Source organism: Myotis brandtii, unplaced genomic scaffold, assembly GCF_000412655.1.
Source record: "Myotis brandtii unplaced genomic scaffold, ASM41265v1 scaffold125, whole genome shotgun sequence".
NCBI lineage: Eukaryota > Metazoa > Chordata > Mammalia > Chiroptera > Vespertilionidae > Myotis > Myotis brandtii.
In genome coordinates, this window is record NW_005354385.1 from 12,310,245 (window position 1) to 12,332,544 (window position 22,300).

The window sequence follows — 22,300 nt, forward strand, 5'->3', positions numbered from 1 at the left end:
ATAACTAAATAATGAAAAAATCTACAATTTTGCATTTACTACTTAACCAACTTTGTAAAAAATTTACCTCTTAACCAGTATCTTCACATAACAATTTACTTATTTTTCATTCTACTTCCTCTCACTTACTTTTATTTTCCATGTACTTATTCTTAGATCGATTATTTTTAATGGCTATTCCAATATTCCATTGAGGTCATACATCATAAAATACTTAACCATTTCCCCACCACCGGGCAATTAGGTGATAATGCTATTATAAATTGTGTCTGCTTTAAAAATATTTTCAAAAATATAATCATTGTTTCAAATTATTTATTTAAAAAAATTCCACTGATTATATTATTGAATCAAAAAAAAAATAAATGAATTTTAACTCACCAAGTTCTGAACAAAACCGTTTGGCTTCTGAGAAAGTGTGTAACGCCTGGTCAGATGCATAACAGTGGTCCCTGTACTGGATCCACTGGGATCCATTCCCTTTTACTGCTGGGCATCGCGATGAATATGTAGGAGAGGATACCTCTTGAGCTAGAAAAATGTGGGACAATTGTAAAAATGCACAGAAAAAAAAAATAACTGACTTTTGAGTGTACACTCTAATTAGATTTTTAGAATACCATTTTTAGAACTTAGACGATAAAGGAAAGTACTTGCCCTCGAAGATGGATTTAGACTAAGTTAAAAACAACTGGAAAGACATAATAGAAAAAGGAGCAAAGATTGGCTAGACAGGCCTGTAACTACTTTGAAATAATAATTACAATTCTTTGGATCCCTTTTTATTTTGATAACAGAAACCTTGTTTTACCTTGCCATATACAGAACTACTTTTCAAAATCACAGCCACAAATGAAAATTTGGTAATGTGTTTACAAAATGCAAAATGTCAGCAAAGTAAAATCACTCTCAAATAAAAAAGAGTAAGTGTGGCTTCTCAGCTTTTAAAAACTCCTCTGGTTTCCATTTAAAATGTTTAACTTTTAATTGTGCTGTATCACACAGGAAGCCTGTGTAGCAAAGCCTGTGTCTCTGATTATTAATTTCCACAGAAGAGAGCATGAGAACTGGAAGGTGAAGTATCAACATGCTATTTGTGCGGTACAGATCATCAGAATCAAAGCTCTGACCTGGTATGGTCAGTCATCTCAACCCCAGCTATTCTTTTGTGTGCATTCTTCATGATCTGCATGTCCTTCAGTAACTGAAGGCTTTTCCTGCTTTTTCCTCCTTATCTCAATTTGGTAGGTTCTTCTAATTCGTGGTGCCAGTGGTTCCAGAAGAATGGCTGCTGCTGTTTCCTTCTTCATCAAGAGATGTTCTGACTGTTCTTAATGCCTTCTTCTGTTTCTCTATCTTCTGTTTCTCCAGCTGGGCTTGATCTTTTTTGAACTTTAGTTATTTGATTGGCTTTTGCCTCCATTCTTTCCATGAATGCTCTTGGTGTGAGCTCTAAGTCTCCCTTCAGTGTGACAGTTGATAACTCCTGGGTAAGTTTCCTAGTGACTGGTGATCAAAGCTCATTGCCAAGTCCATCTGTAAAGTCTGTAGGACTTGTGACAGCTCTACATTAACGCTGCTGATGGAGAGACGTTACTAGCAAGTGCTTCCTTTTACCACCTTGTGAAAATAGTTGCTTTTTCAAAAATAAACTGCCGATGACAACAATGTGTCTTGCACATTAATGACAAAGACAATGATCTGTGTTGCTTCATTAGATGCAAAACATCTTGAACGTTGGCTCCCAATGCATAGCTAAGATTGACGGACCTTTCTGAATTGCTTGGCTTTAAAAATAAAATTCTTCTTATACTAGGAACCCCCGGAGATACCTTATCTTCTAAGTCTACTCGTTTCTATCCAGTCTGCATCTGGGCTGTCTTAGGCTGCATACGGTTTCTTTCTTTACTGTTATTCATGGAGTTTTACTTCCAACTCTTACATTTATATTTTCTGCAAGGGCCAGCACTGAGAACCAGAAGCTTCAGAGACCAACCCGCACCAGGCCCTGGCCGCCCAGCATGCCTCTGCAGCTCCTGGTGGTCTGGGTTCTTGTGCTCTTCCCCAAGGCTCACGCTCTACCTACCAGAAATGACCTCAGGCACAGCCCCTGATGGAAGGGGCTCTTTCCTCAATTTTAAGGATCATATAAGTTTGGAAAATGCTTAGTTACACAACATGCAACAGACTTCTTGACCACAGAGACTCCCACAGCCATCAATCAATATGGTAGGCCACGTGAGGCATTTCTCAAGATACATGCTGTGGGACACTTCTTTTAAAGAAGAATCTCAGTCTTTGAAAACACTGCTAAGTGAAATTGAAACTCACAAATTCTAGAGTTAAGACTTCCCTAGTGATGGAACAACTGAATATCCTTGAGAACAAATTCCCTGACCGGGTATATTGTATTTATTTCTCTTTGCGAAAAATATCAAAATTATTTTTGGAGGACTTGTGAATAAACCTTATTTAAAATCTCTAAAAACTCCTTTGAGTACTTAATCACATGCATAAAACAAACGTTCTTTTTTAGTAAATATACAGTTATTTGAAATCAAGTCTTACATTTTGTAGATTTATAGCAAATAGCACCATCTTTAGAAGAGTTGCAGTTTTCATGTTTCCAAATTCCTTTTGGATCCAAGAGAACACAATTCCCAGCAGACTGCTTATCTTTCCATGGGATGTAGTTGAACGCACTGCCATCAGACCACTCAAAATTTGATTCCGTGCCCTGTTTTAGGAATGATAGAGACAACCTGAATCTAGATGTATGACTTCAAAAAAGAACATAAACAAGAACATATATACTTTAAGAAATGTTGGAGTGGAGCGTTAATTATTCGCTTGCAAGTATTGTAGGTCTGGACCTATTTGTAAAATCAGGGATTTACTTTCGATGCACTGATTTGAGACATTTGCTCTGGCACAATTTAAGTAGGATTTTAAATTTAGAGTCAGAGTTTTTACACTCTATCTCTAGATTTATTCTGTTTAAAGACGAGTTTATATAACACTTGAAATTAAATGATGTGTAAATGGCTTCCACTTATCACAATTACAGATTTACAATTCCAGCATTGATATTATCCTAAATATTGTTTTTTATGTTTTAGAGTTTTGTGGTTTGTGTTTCTGGCTACATTATTTTTCATATTACAGAAGCCAGTAATCAGCAGGGGGCTGAAAACTACTTCCCAAGATTACTTTTGATTTTTCCTTGATTCTATAATCCTAATTTACCATCCTTTATTTTATTTTTCCCATTGTCTTAAAGATTATTTACATCAGGCCTTCAATTCTAATTTCAAGAGATGTCTATTTTTTTTTGTATACTAGACATTATTGTAGCTACATGAATATAATTAATAGAACTCAAATAGTGGCACAAAAGACGTGTTTACTGATAGAATATTACTCTTAAATAGTGCTAATTTCTAGGGGAAAGTGGCAAAAGTTTATATATTTACTAGTCCTAATGTTAAGAATTTTACTTGGCAGCTTATAGCAATCTTCATTATAATCATAGATTAAGGAAAATAATTATCACTCCAAAATCTTACAGATGAGGAAATAAGCTTGCAAATGTCAAATATCTTGCCCATGATCACCCAATATGTAAATGGAAGATCTGCCACCAGTGTGGAACTCGGGCTTTTCTGATTCTGTGCTCTTTCCTTTTCACCAGCTTTTCAATTGGTCTCCCCCAAACAGATCACAGAGCTGTTGTGTTACTCATCTGCTGGGCCCGGGCAGTGCTGAGGGCCACGGCAGTCCCAGCCACGTGCTGCAGTGCACCCTACAGATATAATGTTCAATTTGTTCTATATTGTGGAAAGTCGAGAAAACTCGATGCTATGCAAATTGAGTCCCAGGACTTAATCTGATGCTATACTTTGCATTGATATTTTATGCTCACTTTGCTAAACCACTAACAAATGTGGGAAATTTCTGGACAACAGCAGCAATACTCACATCATGACTTGAGAGCCCAACCCACAGTGGAAATCCATCCCGCTTTGCGATATCTTCCAGGAAGAGCCGGCCTTGTGGGTCATGAACACTTGCCAAATGACCCCCACTCTGAGAGCACATGTTTACTGCTTCATACCATGACACTGTTTTTTGAATGACACTGTAAATGCCATCTTCATATGGAATAAACTGTGGCAGAGTAGTATTATATGCTTCCTTGTAGTCAACTAAAATATTTAAATGAAAAGTGTTCATGATTAAATATGATTGTTGACCAATGTCATCCAATCAATTTAATAAATAAATATTAAAAATAAAATACATATTTGGGGTAAGATAGGTCATACAATCACTTCAAAAGATAAATAAAACTGGGTTGCTTATTAGGAACAGAGGTCAAATGCATACTTTATTTTTCTTCTTCCCACGGCACATTTAACAGGCTCTTAAATATGACAATAGTCTGGCTGATTAAGAAAAAGGCATAAACACTGTCTTTCATTGAAGGAGCTCACATATTACTTGTGGGCAGAAAACAACAATACCTACAATGAGGGCAAAACAAGTACCCGCTAGAATGTGTGTAACTACTAGAGAAGGAGATGTTCCTCTGAATTGAGGGAGTCATAAAGCCTGCTGGAAAAATTAGGTCTCCAGATGTTAGGTTAGGTGAAATCAGGACTAAAAAGAAATGAGGTAACCAGAAAGTAAGCTGAAATCAAACAAATAATAACAATAACACAACCACACTGATGAGGGTATTTCAAAGGGACACAGAAGCCAAGTGAAAGAACACCCAATGTCCAGAGCTGGCACAATCTGGTCAAAAGATTAAACAGTATAGTAAATTGGATTATATTCCCAGTATGACATATGTAACCATGAGCCAATACAGATATCAATAAATGACTGATTTTTTTTTCAATTACAGTTTATATTCAGTATTACTTTGTATTAGTTTCAGGTGTACAGCATAGTAATTAGACAATCATACACTTTACAAAGTGCTCCCTCTGATATTTCCAGCATCCACTTGGAACCAAACAGTTATTAGAATATTATTGACTATATTCCCTACACTGTACTTTACATCCCCATGACTATTTTGTAACTACCAATCAGTAGTTCTCAATCCCTTCATCTTTTTCACTCAGTCCTCCACCTCCCTCCCCTCTGGCAACCATCAGTCTGTTCTCTGAGTCTATGGGTCTGTTTCTGTTTTCTTCGTTCATTTATATTGTCTTTGGATTCCACATAGAAGTGAAATCATATAGTATCTTTCTTTCTTTGATTGACTTATTAAATGACAATAAATTTTAAAATGTGGAAGAATGGAAAAAACCTCCTGTGTGGTCAAATTCCAAATAAAGTATGTAGATACCACCCCCTTCAGGAAGGTGGAGAGTAACTCTCCACTAAGTAAATGTGGACTGAGTACAGTGCCTTCCTAACAAAGAGTACATTGTGGGAAGGGGCAAAAAGAGTAACTTTGCAGTGGAAAAATCTGAAAACATTACCTAGAGCCAGGTGACCAAGATTAAAATCAGTAGTGATAATCATGTTGATAGCATACCCCTCATCTGATATGAGAATGACACTATTTCTGTGGTTTTCCCCTAAACTCCAAAACCATAACCTCAGTTTAACCTTGAGAAAAGAATGAGGGACACTGTACAAAACATATGACCAGTGCTCCGCAAAACTGTCAAGGTCACCTCTGTAGCACCTCTTGTAGGACGGAATCCAGAGGAAGCACTCAGAAAATACAATTACCAGGTTCCCACCAGGGGAGCTAATGGCTTTATATTCTCTTTCCCTGGAGTGGAAACTCTGCATTAGCATACTCACCCATTTCAATTTTGCAAGCAAGAATGCTGTGCTGATGAAAGTAATGTATTTCTTCAATAGCATCAAAGGTATGAATATCCCAGAAGCCATCAGTACTCAAGCCAGCAAAAAGCCGGCTGTTTTTTATAGCTGGTCTTCCCCCTCTCCAGTGCGTATAGGACAGCATGGTCTTATCAGACCACATAAGAGAATTATCTAGAGAAGAAACATTTTTTTCTATGCTTAGAGATGAAATCAATACTTGAATTACAATTATGAGGTTAATATTTCAATCTTAACTTTTCTTTCTTCTTTCTCTACTTCCTAAAAGGTTATATGATTATGTGCATCCCTCTAATAATTATAACAGTGAATCATACTTATTTTCAATGTTGGAAGTACAAGTTATAAACATGAAAATAATAAAAATTTACTGATAATTCCACCACCCTGAAATAACTTTACATGTTATCTTTCATCAAATATTCATGTCTCCTACATGTATGTTTGACTGCAATGAAAATGAATGTAACTATTTTATAAAAAATAATTTATTATAAGACTAGTGACAAATCTCTTATCTGGACTGAAATCATACACAATTGTGCACAATTGTGTCAACTGATTTTTGACAAGAGTGCCAAGACAATTCAATGGTGAAAGAATAGTTCCTGGGAGAACAGGATATCTATGTACAAAAATAAAAAATGAGGTTGGACCCTTTCCTTTCACCATATACAAAATTAACTCTAAATAGATCACAGATCTAAGAGCCAAAAACTATAAAACTCTTAGAAGAAAACATAGGAGAACATCTTCATGACCCCGGGGCAGGCAAAGTCCTCTTAGATATGCACAAGTGATAAAAGAAAAATATACATAAATTGGACTTCGTTAGAATTAAAAGTTTTGTGCTACAAATTATACTATTAAGAAAGTGATGGAAGAAAATACTTGCAAGTCATTTATTTGACAAAGGACTTCTATCCAGAATATAGAAAGAATGCTTAGAACTCAACAATAAAAAGGACAAACAATATAATAAATGGGCAAAGGGTCTGAATAGAGATTTTTCCAAAGATGACGTACAAATTGCCAATGAATACATGAAACAATGCTGAATAGTTTCAATCATCAGATAAATAAATTAAACCTCAATGATAAATCACTCAGACTCACTTGGATGGCTATAATAAAAAAGACAACAAACAAACAACGCCCCCCCCCCCCCCAAGTGTTGGCGTAGATATGGGAGAAATTGGAACCCTTGATGGAAAATGGTATAGCCGCTTTGGAAAATAGTCTGTCAGTTCTTCAAAGGATTACACAAATCCAACAATTCCAGACCAAGTATATATCCAAGAGAAATGAAAACATACATCCATATAAAAACTTGTATATGAATGTTTATGGCAGCATTATTCACAATAACCAAAAAGGTGAAAACAACTTAAATGCCCATGATAAACAGATGAATAAAATGTGGTATATCCATACAATGGAATATTATTCAGCCATAAAAGGCATAATATGTGATACATGCTACAGTGCTACATACATAAACCTTAAGACCATTATGCTAAGTAGAACAGTCACAAAAAATCACATATTGTATGATCTGATTTATATGAAATGTCTAGAGTAGGCAATCTGTAGTGACAGAAAATAGATCAGTGGTTGCTGAGGGTTGGGAGAGGGGATAGAGAATGAGGAAGAACTACTAATGGGTATGGTGTTTCTATACCCATTAGTTCACTAACCCACTACTAATGGGTTAGTGATAATTGCGGAGCTCTCTGATGATACACAAAGCCATTAAATTATATACCTTAAATGGCTAAATCATGTGGATGTGACTATATCTCAATCAAGTTTTTGGAAAAACAAACTTCTGGGCCTATTGAAATTATGAATTGGTATGAGAAGTGATGTCATTACTACCTGCACATAATCCTGATTGTCTGTACCTTTCAGAGATCCCCATCTCCCAAGGCATTATCCTAAACATCTGCCTGCAGCAATGTAACACTAGCAGTACTGTACATATGATTTTGTTCTTTATTGCTGCTTTGTAACACCTCATGTATCCTAGTCCTTCTTTCCCTCTCCCCAAATGTTAAAGTTATAATTTTCTGACTAACACAATGGGCAAAGGTGTATTTCTGAAGTTGCTATACAAAACCATTTTCATTTGAAATATCTTTCAGTTGACATGTGGCTTCTCTTAGTAATGTCTATTCATGGCCTTAATTTTGAAAAGTTCAGAATTTTAAAAAACAAAATCCTTTGTATGGGTGGCATACAGTTAAATATTATTTAAGTATATCAAGGCGGTAAAAAAATCCATGGGTATAAATTAAGCCAGTAAGAATTAGACTTAAACCAAATTTGCTTGAAACATCTCTCTACATGTTGCTCATATGGCTACATATTTTAATAGAAATTTTGTTACTCAGACATTTTATTAAAAATTTTAGGATGATTAAAAGAAAGTCTAGAGATCTGAAAACGCTTTTCAGAATATAGAATACATATTCAGTTGTTTGTGATCATACAATTAACAAAATACATCAGAGGGTGCAATTGAAATCTCGAACTATATCCTGGGTGTGGTCTCCGCTGCTCCATAAGTTCACTATTTCCTCAGTCACTTTCAGATAAAGCCTGAGAACTTTCCATCTAGTTTCCTCTGCCTCCTCCCCACCCTCCGCCATTTCTAAATTTAAAAGTATTCAAGTGTCATCGGAAAAAAGACTTGGGCAACTATGTCCTATTATGATGAACTCATCTTCAACTGGCAACCCAAATCTTACCAATTGCTTGATAGCTTAATTTTCGTTAACTAATTTGCAAGCCATAAACATTTAAGAAATGCCTTTAAAACTCTAAGAAAGACAAGTTAGATAGCAAAGAGAAGGCTATTTTTAAATGGTCAGATTTGAGTAATTTAGTTTCTTTTCCTACCCCACCTCTGACTATCATTGTCCCGTGCCCCTTATTACGGCCTGTTTTTGAATAAATGCATACTTTTTGATGCTTTATGCCCACAGAGTGATTTTCTTTTTTCTATGATTTTCAGGACATCTCTAGTTGAGTATCTCTCTAAATTGATCTTAATGACCCTATTATTAGAATCTGTGCTTTACAAATTTTATAGCGATTAACTTGGATTTGTGGTATTCAGACCCAATGTCAAATATTCTATCCCGTTGTCAAACTATGTACATGATTTTCCTAATGTATACCCCACGCCAATGTTATAAAAACACAACATTAGTAGAAGTGTAATTCTGTTCTCACTCATCCCACATGCATAGTACAGACACAAAGTAAGTACTGGAGATGCAGTTGGGAATGTGATCATTTTTAGTCTGGAACTGATAGAAGGGAGAGTAGAGAAAGATTTATTTTTCACCATTTAACTCTCAGCTTGGTGGTAAAGACATTTTAATAGCAGAGAGGAGACATAAGAAATGTTTCATATTCATATGTTACGCTTAGAGCATTAATGATAATTTTGTATATTAATACACATATACTTTGAAGGACTATTCTTTTATAGCTTGATAAGCAAGTAGTTTGTAAAAAGTATAAATATAAATAGAGAAAATCAGCAGATTTACAACTTACTTTCGTAAATTATACCTAACATGACCCATGACGCCATATAATTAAAGTGCAGAAGTTGCTCAAGAACAAAGTTATTCTCTTTTTCATCTCGAATACTCAGAATATGCGATTTTGGATCTGTTAAATAGAAAAATAGTCAATAATTTAAACAATAATTTATCTAGAACACTTTATTTGATTTAGAAAATGTTATTTCCCAGTTTAATATACCCCTAAACTTAAACAATAGCAGAAAATAAGAAAGACATGTCAATTAAAACTGTCTCGTTGTACTAAAATGAATAGGTTAAGAAGCTTTAAAACATTTTGATGATCAATAAGGTCTTATAGACTAGTGACAATCTAGTAGAGGAGTAGAGTATTTAAAACTAATTCACGTCACCTTTCCCCATTTAAAGCTTATTTTGAGTTGTACAATTCCACCTGTATTTATGATAGATACATTGTCAAAGACTATAATAAATAAAACCTCTTGGATGGGTTCTAAGACAGAGCTTCCTTTGTCTTAGCGATCACTTATACTAGGGTTAAAAAAAGTTTTTATTTCCCATATTGTGTTCCTTAGGGAATTAATAGGAGTTCCTCAGAAAAGAGCTACATGGATAAAAACTTTGCAAACACTGGTTAAACAAGTCAACTAGTTCATTTGTGCCAGTATTTCTTACAATATATGCAAATGCACATTTGATCATCTGTAACAGGAAGTGATGGTGTTTCTTAACCTTGTTCTTTTTCTAAGGATCTTCTTGTGTAGAACACTTCTCAAGACCAGTGTTCAACATTGCAGACTTTGGGGGTGTGGGGAGGGTAATGGCTTGGTATTTCCCATAGGCACTTTCTGCAAAATTCATAGGTCCACTATTCAGAAGTTCCAAATCCCCAGTGGATGGCATAGGAAATATCTGAAACGTCTTTAAAGTGTGAAATATGTATTTTTTTTTTAAAGCAGAGCTGCTTCTTTGTGGCTTATCTAAGCTTCTGACCACTCAAATGAACTTTTCATTTTGCCCACAGTCCCCTCTATATAGTGATATTTCTTTCCCTTGTGAAGTAGAACCCATTTTGTTTACACCTGTAAAGCCAGACTAGTTCTCTGATGAATGGATAAAGAAAGAGGTAACTGCTATACCTTCCACTTTAATTAAAAACAAATTAATGTAGAAATTAGAAGATGAATACTTTTGAGATCTTGTTACTAGTGCTAATTAGAAATATTTAGAACACAGGCAAGATTTTAAAAAATGAGCATAATGCAATATATAATGGCCATATAATATACTTACTCAGTTTTTGGCATCTAGAATGAATATCATCTTTTGTTACTGCTGTGTATCTGTTCTTTGCTATCATGAAATTGTAGCAGTAGTTCTGATATGGTATCCATGGAGTATTTAAAACAGGAGATGGACAACGAACACTGTTAATTGGCTTGACCTCTTTCTTAGTCTCATCTAGAAAGAAAAAATTCATTGTATGAATACTAATTTCAGATATAAATGCTAAATCCTATGTATAGTAATTGGACTTGATTAGTAGGAAATATTCAGGAAGCCAAGAAATACTAGCCTGGTGATGCTTGTTCTGTTTACATTCAATATAATGTGACCTTCTAACTAGCTTTCTTTAGGAAAGAAATTATTTAACGCAGTAATTTTCTTTCCCCTGCTGTGGAGTGAGTGGAAGAATGTAAAAAATGAGGTGCTATTGGGTTAACTGTAGTTTCTGTCTTCCTCCATCTCCAAACTTCAAATACAAAAGGTCGCCTCATAGAAACTATACAAACATAATAAAAGGCACTTAACTATAACTTTGAGAGTTCATCTTCAAGTGTCTGGTTACTGATATCTTTTCTAATTTTAAAGGAACATTTAATGAAATATGTGATGTACTAAGTAAGTTATTGCTTTAACAAAAGCAAACAGAAATAGTTTAAAACCTGACAACTAGAAAACCTAATTACGGCCCCCCCCCCCCATTTTGTGAAAAGGCCATACATTCAAGAAGATGCAAGTATAGACATGCTCTACTCAAAGCCCATAGAACTTCTTAGGTGTGCAGTAGAGAGACCTGCCAGTCTCTCCCAGCTTATAACCAGTCCCTCTGTCTGAGAAGGAGTGTCTTTTTTGTACCCCAAACCCACACATGGGGACCCCTGGCCGTTGCAAGACCACTTTCCTCTGAGTGAGCTAGAGATTGCATACCTGACTCAGCCAAGTCCTTCAGATTCCCTCTAAGAAACTGAAAAGTGGTATTCAGGGACAGTCACCTCCAGTGATGGGGACAGGTGAGAGCTGCAGAGCCGCCATGGGTCAACATGTGCACAGAGAAGCAGAAAGCAGGTAAAGAGAGGAGTGCAGGTTCACAGAGAGAAGCAGAAAGGATAGGTAGAGGATGGCATCAGTTTCTGATTTCCATTCCTCACAAGGCTTAGCTCTATCCCCATTTTTCAAGAATCTAAAATTCTTTTTTTTTGGTTTAAAACTAGCTTGAGCTCATTGCTGTTACTTACAACCAAATGAATCTTAACAGTGAGTCATAGAAGAAATTGTAGCTGATGATACGAATTGTAAAAGGATTCCTACAAATATACAATTTTCTGTAAGACTATAAACAGCAAATATATGCAAATGAGGCCAATGGGGATTTAAAATTAAAAGGACAATTACCATTGTCAGCTGATAAAGATAAAACATGTCTAAAATTAAAAAAATAAAATAAAATATTAGTGACAGAATATTTAATATATCATAATTTTTGAATACATTATTTTCACAACAAATTTTGTTGTTAAAAGAGCATGATTGTGCCCAGTCGGCGTGGCTAAGTGGTTGAGCATCGACCTATGAACCAGGAGGTCACGGTTCAATTCCCGGTCAGGGCACATGCCTGGGGTTGTGGGCTCCATCCCCAGTGTGCGGCATGCAGGGGACAGCCAATCAATGATTCTCTCTCATCATTGATGTTTCTGTTTCTCTCTCCCCCTCCCGTCCTCTCTGAAGTCAATAAAAATATATTTTAAAAAATAAGAACATGATTGTAATTTTCTTACAATTTCAAAACCAGATTTTACAAAACCACACCCATCATGAGACTAATAATAATTTGAGAAATGAAATATTTGAATTTAGCATACTTCCTGGATAGTAGCAAATAGCACCCGGCTGGTGGTCATCGCATTCGGATGTTTTCCAGAATCCATCAGTATCTAAAAACACACAGTCCTCCAGTTGCTCATTGTTTTCAGCCCAGCGACTAAACTGAAGATGTTTCCCATCTGACCAAATGTAGTTGAGTTCATCCTGCAAAGAACGAAAACACATTTCAAGTGACAACTTCATGTAATCCCTTTTGTATTGCTTTGGCCCTCATGGTCCATCTAATGAATTTTAATTTTATCTTGTATTTAACACACACTCACATAGCACTTACTATGTGTCCAGGACTGGTTTAAGTGCTTTGCAAATGTTAACTTATTTAATCCTCATAGCCATATGAGATAGGTACTATTATACCTATTTTACAGATGAGGACACTGAAGGCATGTATAGTGCACAAAGTCATGTAGAACATAAACTGCAGTGCTGCTATTCTAATCCAGGTCGGCAGGTCCTGGCATCCATGGTCTGAATTATTATACTATGCTGCCTCAAACATCATTGGCATTGTTGGTTGTTGGAAATCAGAAAGCTAAAGTGGAGTGAAGACCCCTGTTAGGCACTGATAAAGTTTGAGACAACATGTAGTCGTGGAGAGAACATGGGCTTCAGAGCTAAGCATACCTGGTTTTGAATTCTGGTTTGGTCACTTATTAGTTCTTGATTGTGAGTTTACCTTGCCAAATTTTCATCCCCTCAGCTATTAAATGGATGTGACACTGAACCTCCTGGATGGAATTAATGGCATAACACGTGTAAAACACCTACCTCAGTGGCTAGCTGGGACACACAGAAAGCGACATACATGTTAGCTCCCTCCCTCCTAACCCCTCAGACCATGTGGATGTCATGCCAGTGTTTCCACACTTGTTTTTGGGGACATGCTTCCTTATCACTATATTCTACTGTGCACTCTAAGTCTGTGAACACCTGTTATTACATCCTGACCAGGGCCAGGCCACTCAGCTATCTTGAGGAAGGCTTTACAGAGTAGGCACAGAAGTCTAGGAGATGGATTGTGGGGTACAGTTCTGTCTGAGCTTCCCCATGGTGCTGCCAGAGCCGAGGTCTCACACAGTGACTCACGGAGCAAAGCTTTCCCGAGGCCCAAGGTTAATTTTGTATCACTGGCTTATTTGGAATACTGGGCAAAGGCCACACACAGTCTCCTTAGTGAACCCAAAATAGCAAACATGGTTAAGCCTCAATACCACCAATGTTTCATTCTGAGCTGTTCTCCACCAGAGTTCTAGTTGTCACTTGTGCTAAGTTAACCCCCAAGCCACGTGGCTTCAGAGGTAGCCCTCTGGCCATGTGACTGTACTTGTATGACCCTGGATTCCATCCCCTGCTGCACTCCCAACTAACCCAGGTCCTGGGCCTCTGAAACTTGTAATCCTCATAGGTTAATCATCTCACACACTCCATCTCTTTAATGAATACTAAAGCTCTTTATTAAGACTATACGTAGCTGTTACTAAATTTTTTTTAAAAAAATATATTTTTATTATTGATTTCAGAGAGGAAGGGGGAGGGAGAGAGAGGTAGAAACATCAATGATGAGAGAGAGTCACTCTTTGCCTCCTGCATTTAGGTGCCCTGACTGGGAACTGTGACCTTCTGGTTCATAGGTCGATGCCCAACCACTGAGCCATGTCAGCCAGGCTCTGTTTACTAAATTCTTGACCTGTTTTTTAAAAGAGAATAATTTCCTTCCAGCACCCACAAGGGAATGCTGTTTGTTTTCCATTTTCAAACCCCAGAGGGCTATGAGAATGGGGTAGTATTTTTATCTCCTTCAGTCATTTCCTTTGAGGTTTATGCCTCTCTTACCACTGCCAACTCCCAGATTCCTTGTCTCTGTCTGACATTCACTATGGATCCGGCCCATCTGCTCCTTGCTGACATTCACGAAGGAGGTGCCCCAGGCCTTGCTCCAACCCCTGGCCCTCCCACTGACTTAGGGAAATCTATGTTCACGTGGGTGATTGTCCCAGTTCCCAAGTTTCCTTGACATTCTCTACTTCTACACACTTTTACTGCCACATACTCGAGTGACCTACTGCCACAGTCACACTCTGGACTTTACATTTCCCAGAACTGCTGCACTGCAGATGCTGCAAACATGCCTTAGTTCAGGCCAACAGCATCTTCTGCAAGAATTTCTACAAGAAACTCTAGTCTCTTATCTCTAGACTACTCACTTCCTCCCCCACCTTCTCCCAGAATAATTTTTCTTAACTAAAAATCTGATATTGTTGTTACCACATTTAAAATCCTTCAATACCTTCACATTGCTTTCAATGTAAAGTTTTATTTATTTATACCCTCCCCTGTCCCAAAGATTTAAGGCGGCTTATGAAGATACATACTAAACAGCTACATGGAATTAGTTAAAAAAACAAAAAACTAAACAGTAACAGGGACACAGAGAAATATAGGTAAAGATTGAAAAATAGTATAAGAAACAAGACCCAAATCATTACGTGGGGGAAAAAGCTACAAAACAATTATGATCCAAATTATCTTAAAAATAAATACATGTACATATAAAAATAACTTGGAGGATATATATACCCAATGATTAAACCATATTTATCACTAGGCACTGGGATTACAGTTGATTTAAATATTTTCTTTTAATTTACTAGAACTTAATAAATTTTCCATAGTGATAATATTGCTTTTGTTTCAGAAGTTCAAGGTGATTGAAACCAGAAAATATAATAACTTATTACCAGCCTCACAAGAGACACAGGAATGGGTTTCATATGGTAACAAACACCAAAGAGAAAGTAAAGCAATGTTATGAAGAAAATGATGCTGTGAGGTCTGGGAAAGCAGTTCAAGCTGATGATCTGGCTTGACTAGGGGCTACATTTTAAAATATCCCTCCCAGCAGGTATGGCTCAGTGAATTGAGTGTCATCCCATGCACCGAGGTCACCGGTTCAATTCCCAATCAGGGCACATGCCTGGTTTTCGGGCTCAATAACCAGTAGGGGGCTTACAGGAAAGCAGCCGATCAATGTTTCTCATCAATGTTTCTATCTCTCTCTCTCCCTCTCCCTTCCTCTCTCTCTAAAATCAATAAAAACATATTTTTTAAAAAATATATAAAATATCCAGTCTTGCCCTGGTCAATGGTTAGAATGTCGGCCTGCACACCAAAGGATCACAGGTACATGGTAAAGGGCATGTACCTGGGTTGCAGGTTCGACCCTGGCCCTGGTCAGGACATGTGTGGGAGGCAACCAGACACATAGATATGTCTCTCTCTCTCTCTCTCTCTCTCTCTCCAAGGGCATGTACCTGGGTTGCAGGTTCGACCCTGGCCTTGTCAGGACATGTGTGGGAGGCAACCAGACACATAGATGTCTGTCTGTCTGTCTGCCTGTCTGTCTGTCTCTGTCTCTCTCTCTCTCTCTTTCTCTCTCCGTTCCATTCTCTCTAAAAATCAGTAGGAAAAATATCCTCAGGTGAGGACTAATAAAATAAAATATCCAGAGTCTTAGAGAAACTCTTCTTCAAGCAATTTCTAAATACTGCTTCTTTTCAATGAGTGTCTGGTAACTGCTGGTGATAATGAATCCAAAGTTTGTCAAAGATAATGGTTACTTCTGAGTCTATTCTCCAGTTCAGCTCTGGGTTTGTGCTAGGATTGAATTGTCTTCGATCACATTATCTCCAAGCAGCCCTAAAGCCATCTTGATATACTGAGGGTCATCCTAAGGTGTACATAACTTAGGTTTGCTTCATAAGGCAATGGACTCACTTGCTCTCCTACTCTGCCCATTACCCTCACTCTGAGAGTAGTTTAGGAATACCGGTCTAGGCGACTTTTATCTAACTAGGGCTTCACCAGTCATGCAATATGCAGATGCAGGGGGCAAAGTTCACATCACAATTTTTGTAAATGGCACCTCCTATGCACTGCATAATGTATGCAGCCTTATACTCCAGCCCTATATCTTACCCTTACAATACATCTCAGTGGGCAGAGTATCAAAGTATTGCACAGTAGGCCAAGAAAAGAAACAAAATGGCCTATAATGTTGAGAGGAATACTACAGCTTAAAAAAAAATCTCTATTAATTATAACCCAAAGCTTCAGGAGCATAAATACTTCCATTTGTATGCAGTTTTGGGAATGGATAGGAAACTAGCATTCCTTGCTGGGCTATGAAATGAATGAGAACTACCCAAGACATCGACCCGGAATCATGGCTTAAGATGTGGCAAAACACTATCCCTTCTTAGAGTGTCTTCATTTCATTCTGCTGATTCCAAAAGGGATAGGAAGGACTCGTCAGCGCCATCCGCAGGGCTTCTATACACCCAGCCCCAACCGGTTTTGTAATCCTACCCCTCCTCTCTTCTCTTTGCTGGCTGAGGAGGCATGGCAGCTCCTGATTCCAGCTCAGTTGTTCGTTGGAATAAGTTAAAGAAATGATCAGCTACATAGGTCCACTAGAACTTTTTCTTAATCTAAACAATAAAGCACCAGATCTTCCAACAGTGGAAAGACGACTGCCACTAAAAACTATATACGTCATGAAATTCACTGCAGTAAGGTTTTATGATCTCTGGGTGTTTTTTTTGGTTTTGTTTTGTTCTTTTTTTGTCTGATAAGAGACAGTGCATAATAAAAAATGCTGCAGTCCATCACCCGATCCTGGCAATGGGGACTGAAAACTTACATCTTCACTGGAGAGTCCAATCCACAAGGAGGAGTTATGCCGGACCGCCTGCACGGTTAGGAACGCCTGCTGGTACGGGTCTGAGATGCTCACCAGGCGCATGCCATGTTTCTGGCATTCCCTCAGAGCCTCGGGCCACGTCAGAGTCTTCAGGATTATTTTGTACAGATTATTTAGGTACTTTACAGTCTCTGAAGTATTCCGCAATGTCTGACTGCCTTCAACGTCTGTGTGTAAAAGAAAAAAGACACAATAACTACCCACTCTGTGAGTCATAGGACATTAAAACTTTTTTCCCCATAATAATGTACTTTAGATATTACTTATCTATCAGTTTATGTTAGATTTTGGGTGGGAGGGCTAGGTATGTCTTCCTGTATGGTAAAATGTATGAGCCCCAGCATTTGTTTTCTAAAATCAGAAGAAAATTCTGTTTTAGCTGACCCAATTTAGGAAGCAGAAAAGCTATAAACAAAAGTAGCCTGTGAAAAGATTTCCACTTAGGTTCGTGTCAGATACTTGCTTTGTTTGAAATGCTTCAACAAGAGGGATTAATTTAGCAAACAGTTCTTCAGAAGTACCTAGATTACCTACTTGAGGGTATCACTACATAACAAAGTTAAAAAAAAATCATCTGTTAAAAACTTATTGTGATTAATGAAAAATTTAATACCTCTTAAAATATCTTTTTGAAAATATCGACAATTCCTATTTTTAAGTATATAGTTTGGTTTTATTTGGGTTATAAGAAGTCATAGTGATCCATTTATAAATGCTTCACATCTTTTTTTAGTACTAAATTTAACTGTGAATGTTTATACTGAACTAAATTTAAAACATTAAGTTTTTTCTCCCCCTTTTCCCATGATAGAAAGTAGAATCTAAAAAATGCCAGCATAGAAAGGAGAATAAAATTCAACCACAACTTACCATTAGACAATTTCTAATAACAAATCCCACCTGATAGTTAATTTTGATATTTAATTAAGTATGATGATAATACTTGAAAAAAAATCACATTCCATTTGAGATGCCCTGACTCACTGAACCAATATGAATTTAGTCATGCTGACATTTTAAGAAAGCTATGTGATTACAAATTAATTTTAATTCATTTATAAGATTTTTGCTAAAAAAAGTACTGTACATAGCTAACATCATAAAGTCCCACAGTTACTAGATAATAACCCATACCTGAGTATTTCTGACAGAGAGACAGAGTGTGGTGTTCACTGCAGGATGTGAAATTCCACGTTCCAGTTAAAGGTGACGTTCGGTGGTTGAGCATCAGGGCGCAGTGGTAGCGGGACTCTTCATCAAAATACTAAACAAAGAGGCAAACAGAAACAAGCAGTCTTGAAACCAACAGTCTGAAGATCCCAGCAAGAATGATCCCTGAGAAGGGTTCTAACATCACATGGTTTTGTGAGTAGTTCCTTCAAACTTTCAGGGAAAGATAGTGCCTCAAACTGAGTCCTAATTCAAAACACAAAGGCAGAAAGCTATGGAGTTCATCTTAGGAAGCTCACATGATCAGAAAAAAGATCTGACAATATGGCATAAAAAAACGCTATGGAAAAAAACACAAAAAACTCTATGATCAGAGATGAAAACATTCCCAAATAAAACCCTAACAAATCTAACTTGGTAGAATAGTAAAATAATAATCCACTCTGAGCAACTAGATTTTTATGAGAAGATAATGATGGTTTAATATAACATCTATTAATGTATTATACCAACTGCCAATAGGCTAAATGGGAAAAACTATATGACAATTTCAATAGGTGCTGGAAACAAGTTTTAAAAAACCCAGTACTTATTTCTGAATAAAAATTCAAAATAAGCTAGTTATACAATAATATATCTTAAACAAAGAGACAACATCATATACATAATATAACAATGAAAGACTGCAGATAGGCCCATGAAAGTTTAGATCAAGTCTAGGAAGGTGTTTATTACCCCTGGTATTTACCATGAGTCTAGTAGTTACACAATATGTAGTGAAGCATGAACTGTTATTTGAAAATTATGATTGTCTCACTAGGAAACATAAGGAAACCTAGTGAAAAACTCTGAGAAGTAATAAGGGCTTTTAGTAAGATGGATGCCTATGAAATCTATATATATAAAAGCCTAAGTGACTGTTATGACTTGTTGACCAAACGACTGGTCACTATGATGTGCACTGACCACCAGGGGGCAGATGCTCAAAGCAGTGTGCCAAACTCCCGCAGCCGGCCAACCTCCCGCAGTCCCTCCCCCCTGATCGCCCCGATTGCCAGCCAGGCCGAGGAAACCCACCCGTGCATGAATTCTTGCACTGGGCCTCTAGTAAATATATAAAAATTCCAAACAATAGCTTTCCTACATATATGTAAGAAAATCAAGAAAAAACTGCCATATCAATAGCAGTAAGAAAGACAACTGCTATAAAAACTTCCTTGAGAGATATAAAGGAAGACTTGAATAGAGAGATATTTTACTATATTCTTGAATTAGAAGAGTAATAAAAATATGTGAATTATCCCTAAAATATTGTCAGATTGTCCTCAGAATTTTTTATTTAATTGTTTTGATTGGAAATTGACTAAACCTAGTTTGTCTGGAAGAATGGACAAGAATAGCTAAAAATATCTTAAAGGCAAATAATTAAAGATATCCAGTCCTATGAAATATTTTTAAATATGGCAAAATTAGAGTATTTAGATCTGTGAGATTGCTATATTAGAGTTTATCTCATATGCATATACACTTCATATATAACAAAGAAGGCATCCTATATCTCCTTTTAAAAAAATGTTTTTATTGATTTTTCAGAGAGAGGAAGGGAGAGGAAAAGAGAGATAGAAATATCAATGATGAGAATCATCGATCGGCTGCCTCCTGCATGGTCCCTACTGGGGATTGAGTCCGCAACCTGGGCATGTGTCCTGACCAGAAATCAAACCACGATCTCCTGGCTCATGGGTCGATGCTCAACCACTGAGCCACTCTGGCTGGGCCTATGTTGCTTTTAACAAATGTAAATAAATGCAATAAATAATGCTAGATAATTAGCTAGGATTAGGGAAAATGATTACATAGTCATTGTCTAGGATGTATTTCTGGAATCCAATTTTAAAGTTCATTTCTTAATCTTTGCTCTTTGTGCAAAAGGTGGTTTGTATCCAGCAAATAGGGAGGACAGAAGCTATGGGCAGCAATCTCATGATATAGGAAACTATTGTTAATATAATGCCTAATCTCCTTTTATAGCTTCTTTACATTTAGCTCTTAGGGGGAAAATGATCACTAATCACTAATTTTGTACTTTTTACCTCAGGAGACTGGTGCTGACAGCTTGAAATCCCAAAATATTAAGTAAAGCATTTATAATTGCTTCTGTTTGCAACTCACTACTTGACAGTTTTACATTATTGTGACATAAGGGATGTGGATCTGATGCTATTGTGAAAAATGAGGGCATACACATGAAGGCTAGAGAAGCTACTGTTGTTATTGTTCTTCTTGTGACAGTCTTATTGAGATACAACTGACAGACGAGATAATTCACCCACTGAAAGCATAAATCCCATAGGTTTTAGTATATTCACAGAGTTGTACAACCATTACCCGCGGCTTGCCTGAAATTGGAGAATCAATTTCAGAACATTTCACCTCCCCCAAAAGAAACTCCGTACCTTTTCACCATCACCCTCAATCCTTCCAGCCTCTTTAGGCTCTGGCAACCACTAATCTACTTTATGGGCATTTCATATAAATGAACTCGTATAACAGGCCCTTGTTCTTAATCCAATAATTTATGGAAGGCTCAAGAATTTCATAGAGCCACATAGATTACTGATTCCAAAAAACTTACATTTGTTGGTATTGCTAGCCTCCGACCCACCAAGAATGGGTGAAAGTTACTGTATGTCAGCTCTCTGTTATCTATCCATTTAGTTATTCTTTCATAGGCTGTCCAGCGCAAACCAATCCACAGAGCATCTTCCATATCCGGAAGCAACGATGTAAGAAAATCTGTCAGAAAGAGATTTTTTAAAAAGCATTCGACTTATTCAAAATAAAGATATACTAAAAATGTTAATGATTACCTCCTGCTTATCTATCATGATAGTCTTTTACCCACTCTCTACAAAAATAGCTTAATAAGATTTAAAAACTATATTGATTCCCCTCAGCCTCCCAAAACTAACTTTGCCCCCAGATCAGAATAAAACATGTTTACAAAACAATTCTGCTACCTTGTTCTCTTTGGCTTAACACCGTAGGAAGGGTGCCACCGTAGGTGTGACAAGTACTGCTTGCTTCAGAAAACGTGAGAGACTTGGGTTTAAGCTTTAGAAAACACTGCGAACAAAGAACATATATGAAGCATAAGATTTCAGAAATGGGAAAGCTCACATAGGAAATAAATGTCTCATCTTTTAGAAGGTTGCTAATTTTTGGTCTGTATGTCACAGATATGGAAATTTATAAAGTAGTACTATAACAATGCAGATCTATACTCTCTGTATAAACAACTGAAGAGTGGTCTTTGAACTACTTTTGATATCTCCCATTTATTGAGTGCTTCCTCTGTGCTAAACAGTTTGCATAGTATTAGCTCATTTAATTTTCACAACTGGGGAAACTGAGGCACAGGTACAATAAGTAACTTTACCCATAAGTGAAATAGCCATAAAATGGTATGGTCAGCATTTAGACTCCATTACATCTAATTTCAAAGTCTGTATTCTTAATCATCACCTCGTTATATATAAAAAGAAATCATTTAAAAAAATTATTTCCCTGTCCCTTGGCAGAATATTTTAATTCAACTTACATCGACTGTGTAAATTTAGTACCAGTACTTTGGGGGGAAAAGACTGTCCTAATTTTAAAAAATCAAAATATACCCCTAATATTTCAGATTTACTACAGATGTTTTTAGCTGTTAGGCACATCTTCTTTTTCTTTTTGATGTTATAATGATACTAGAGGCCCGGTGCATGAAATTCATGCA

At 36.8% G+C, this 22,300-nt stretch overlaps 1 protein-coding gene across 1 annotated transcript in view; it reads right to left on the reverse strand.

The window, feature by feature from the left end:
• The window catches only part of LOC102239650 (lymphocyte antigen 75), a 68,175-nt gene that overhangs the window by 11,786 nt on the left and 34,089 nt on the right, over positions 1 to 22,300 (reverse strand). Inside the window, exons 18-28 of the mRNA XM_014534161.1 lie at positions 21,540 to 21,645; positions 21,155 to 21,315; positions 18,484 to 18,613; positions 17,290 to 17,516; positions 12,569 to 12,734; positions 10,719 to 10,886; positions 9,436 to 9,552; positions 5,827 to 6,021; positions 3,979 to 4,205; positions 2,569 to 2,737; positions 382 to 531 (exon numbers count right to left, since the gene is read on the reverse strand). Coding sequence (XP_014389647.1) covers positions 382 to 531; positions 2,569 to 2,737; positions 3,979 to 4,205; positions 5,827 to 6,021; positions 9,436 to 9,552; positions 10,719 to 10,886; positions 12,569 to 12,734; positions 17,290 to 17,516; positions 18,484 to 18,613; positions 21,155 to 21,315; positions 21,540 to 21,645 — 1,816 coding nt within the window. The remainder of the gene's footprint in view (positions 1 to 381; positions 532 to 2,568; positions 2,738 to 3,978; positions 4,206 to 5,826; positions 6,022 to 9,435; positions 9,553 to 10,718; positions 10,887 to 12,568; positions 12,735 to 17,289; positions 17,517 to 18,483; positions 18,614 to 21,154; positions 21,316 to 21,539; positions 21,646 to 22,300) is intronic.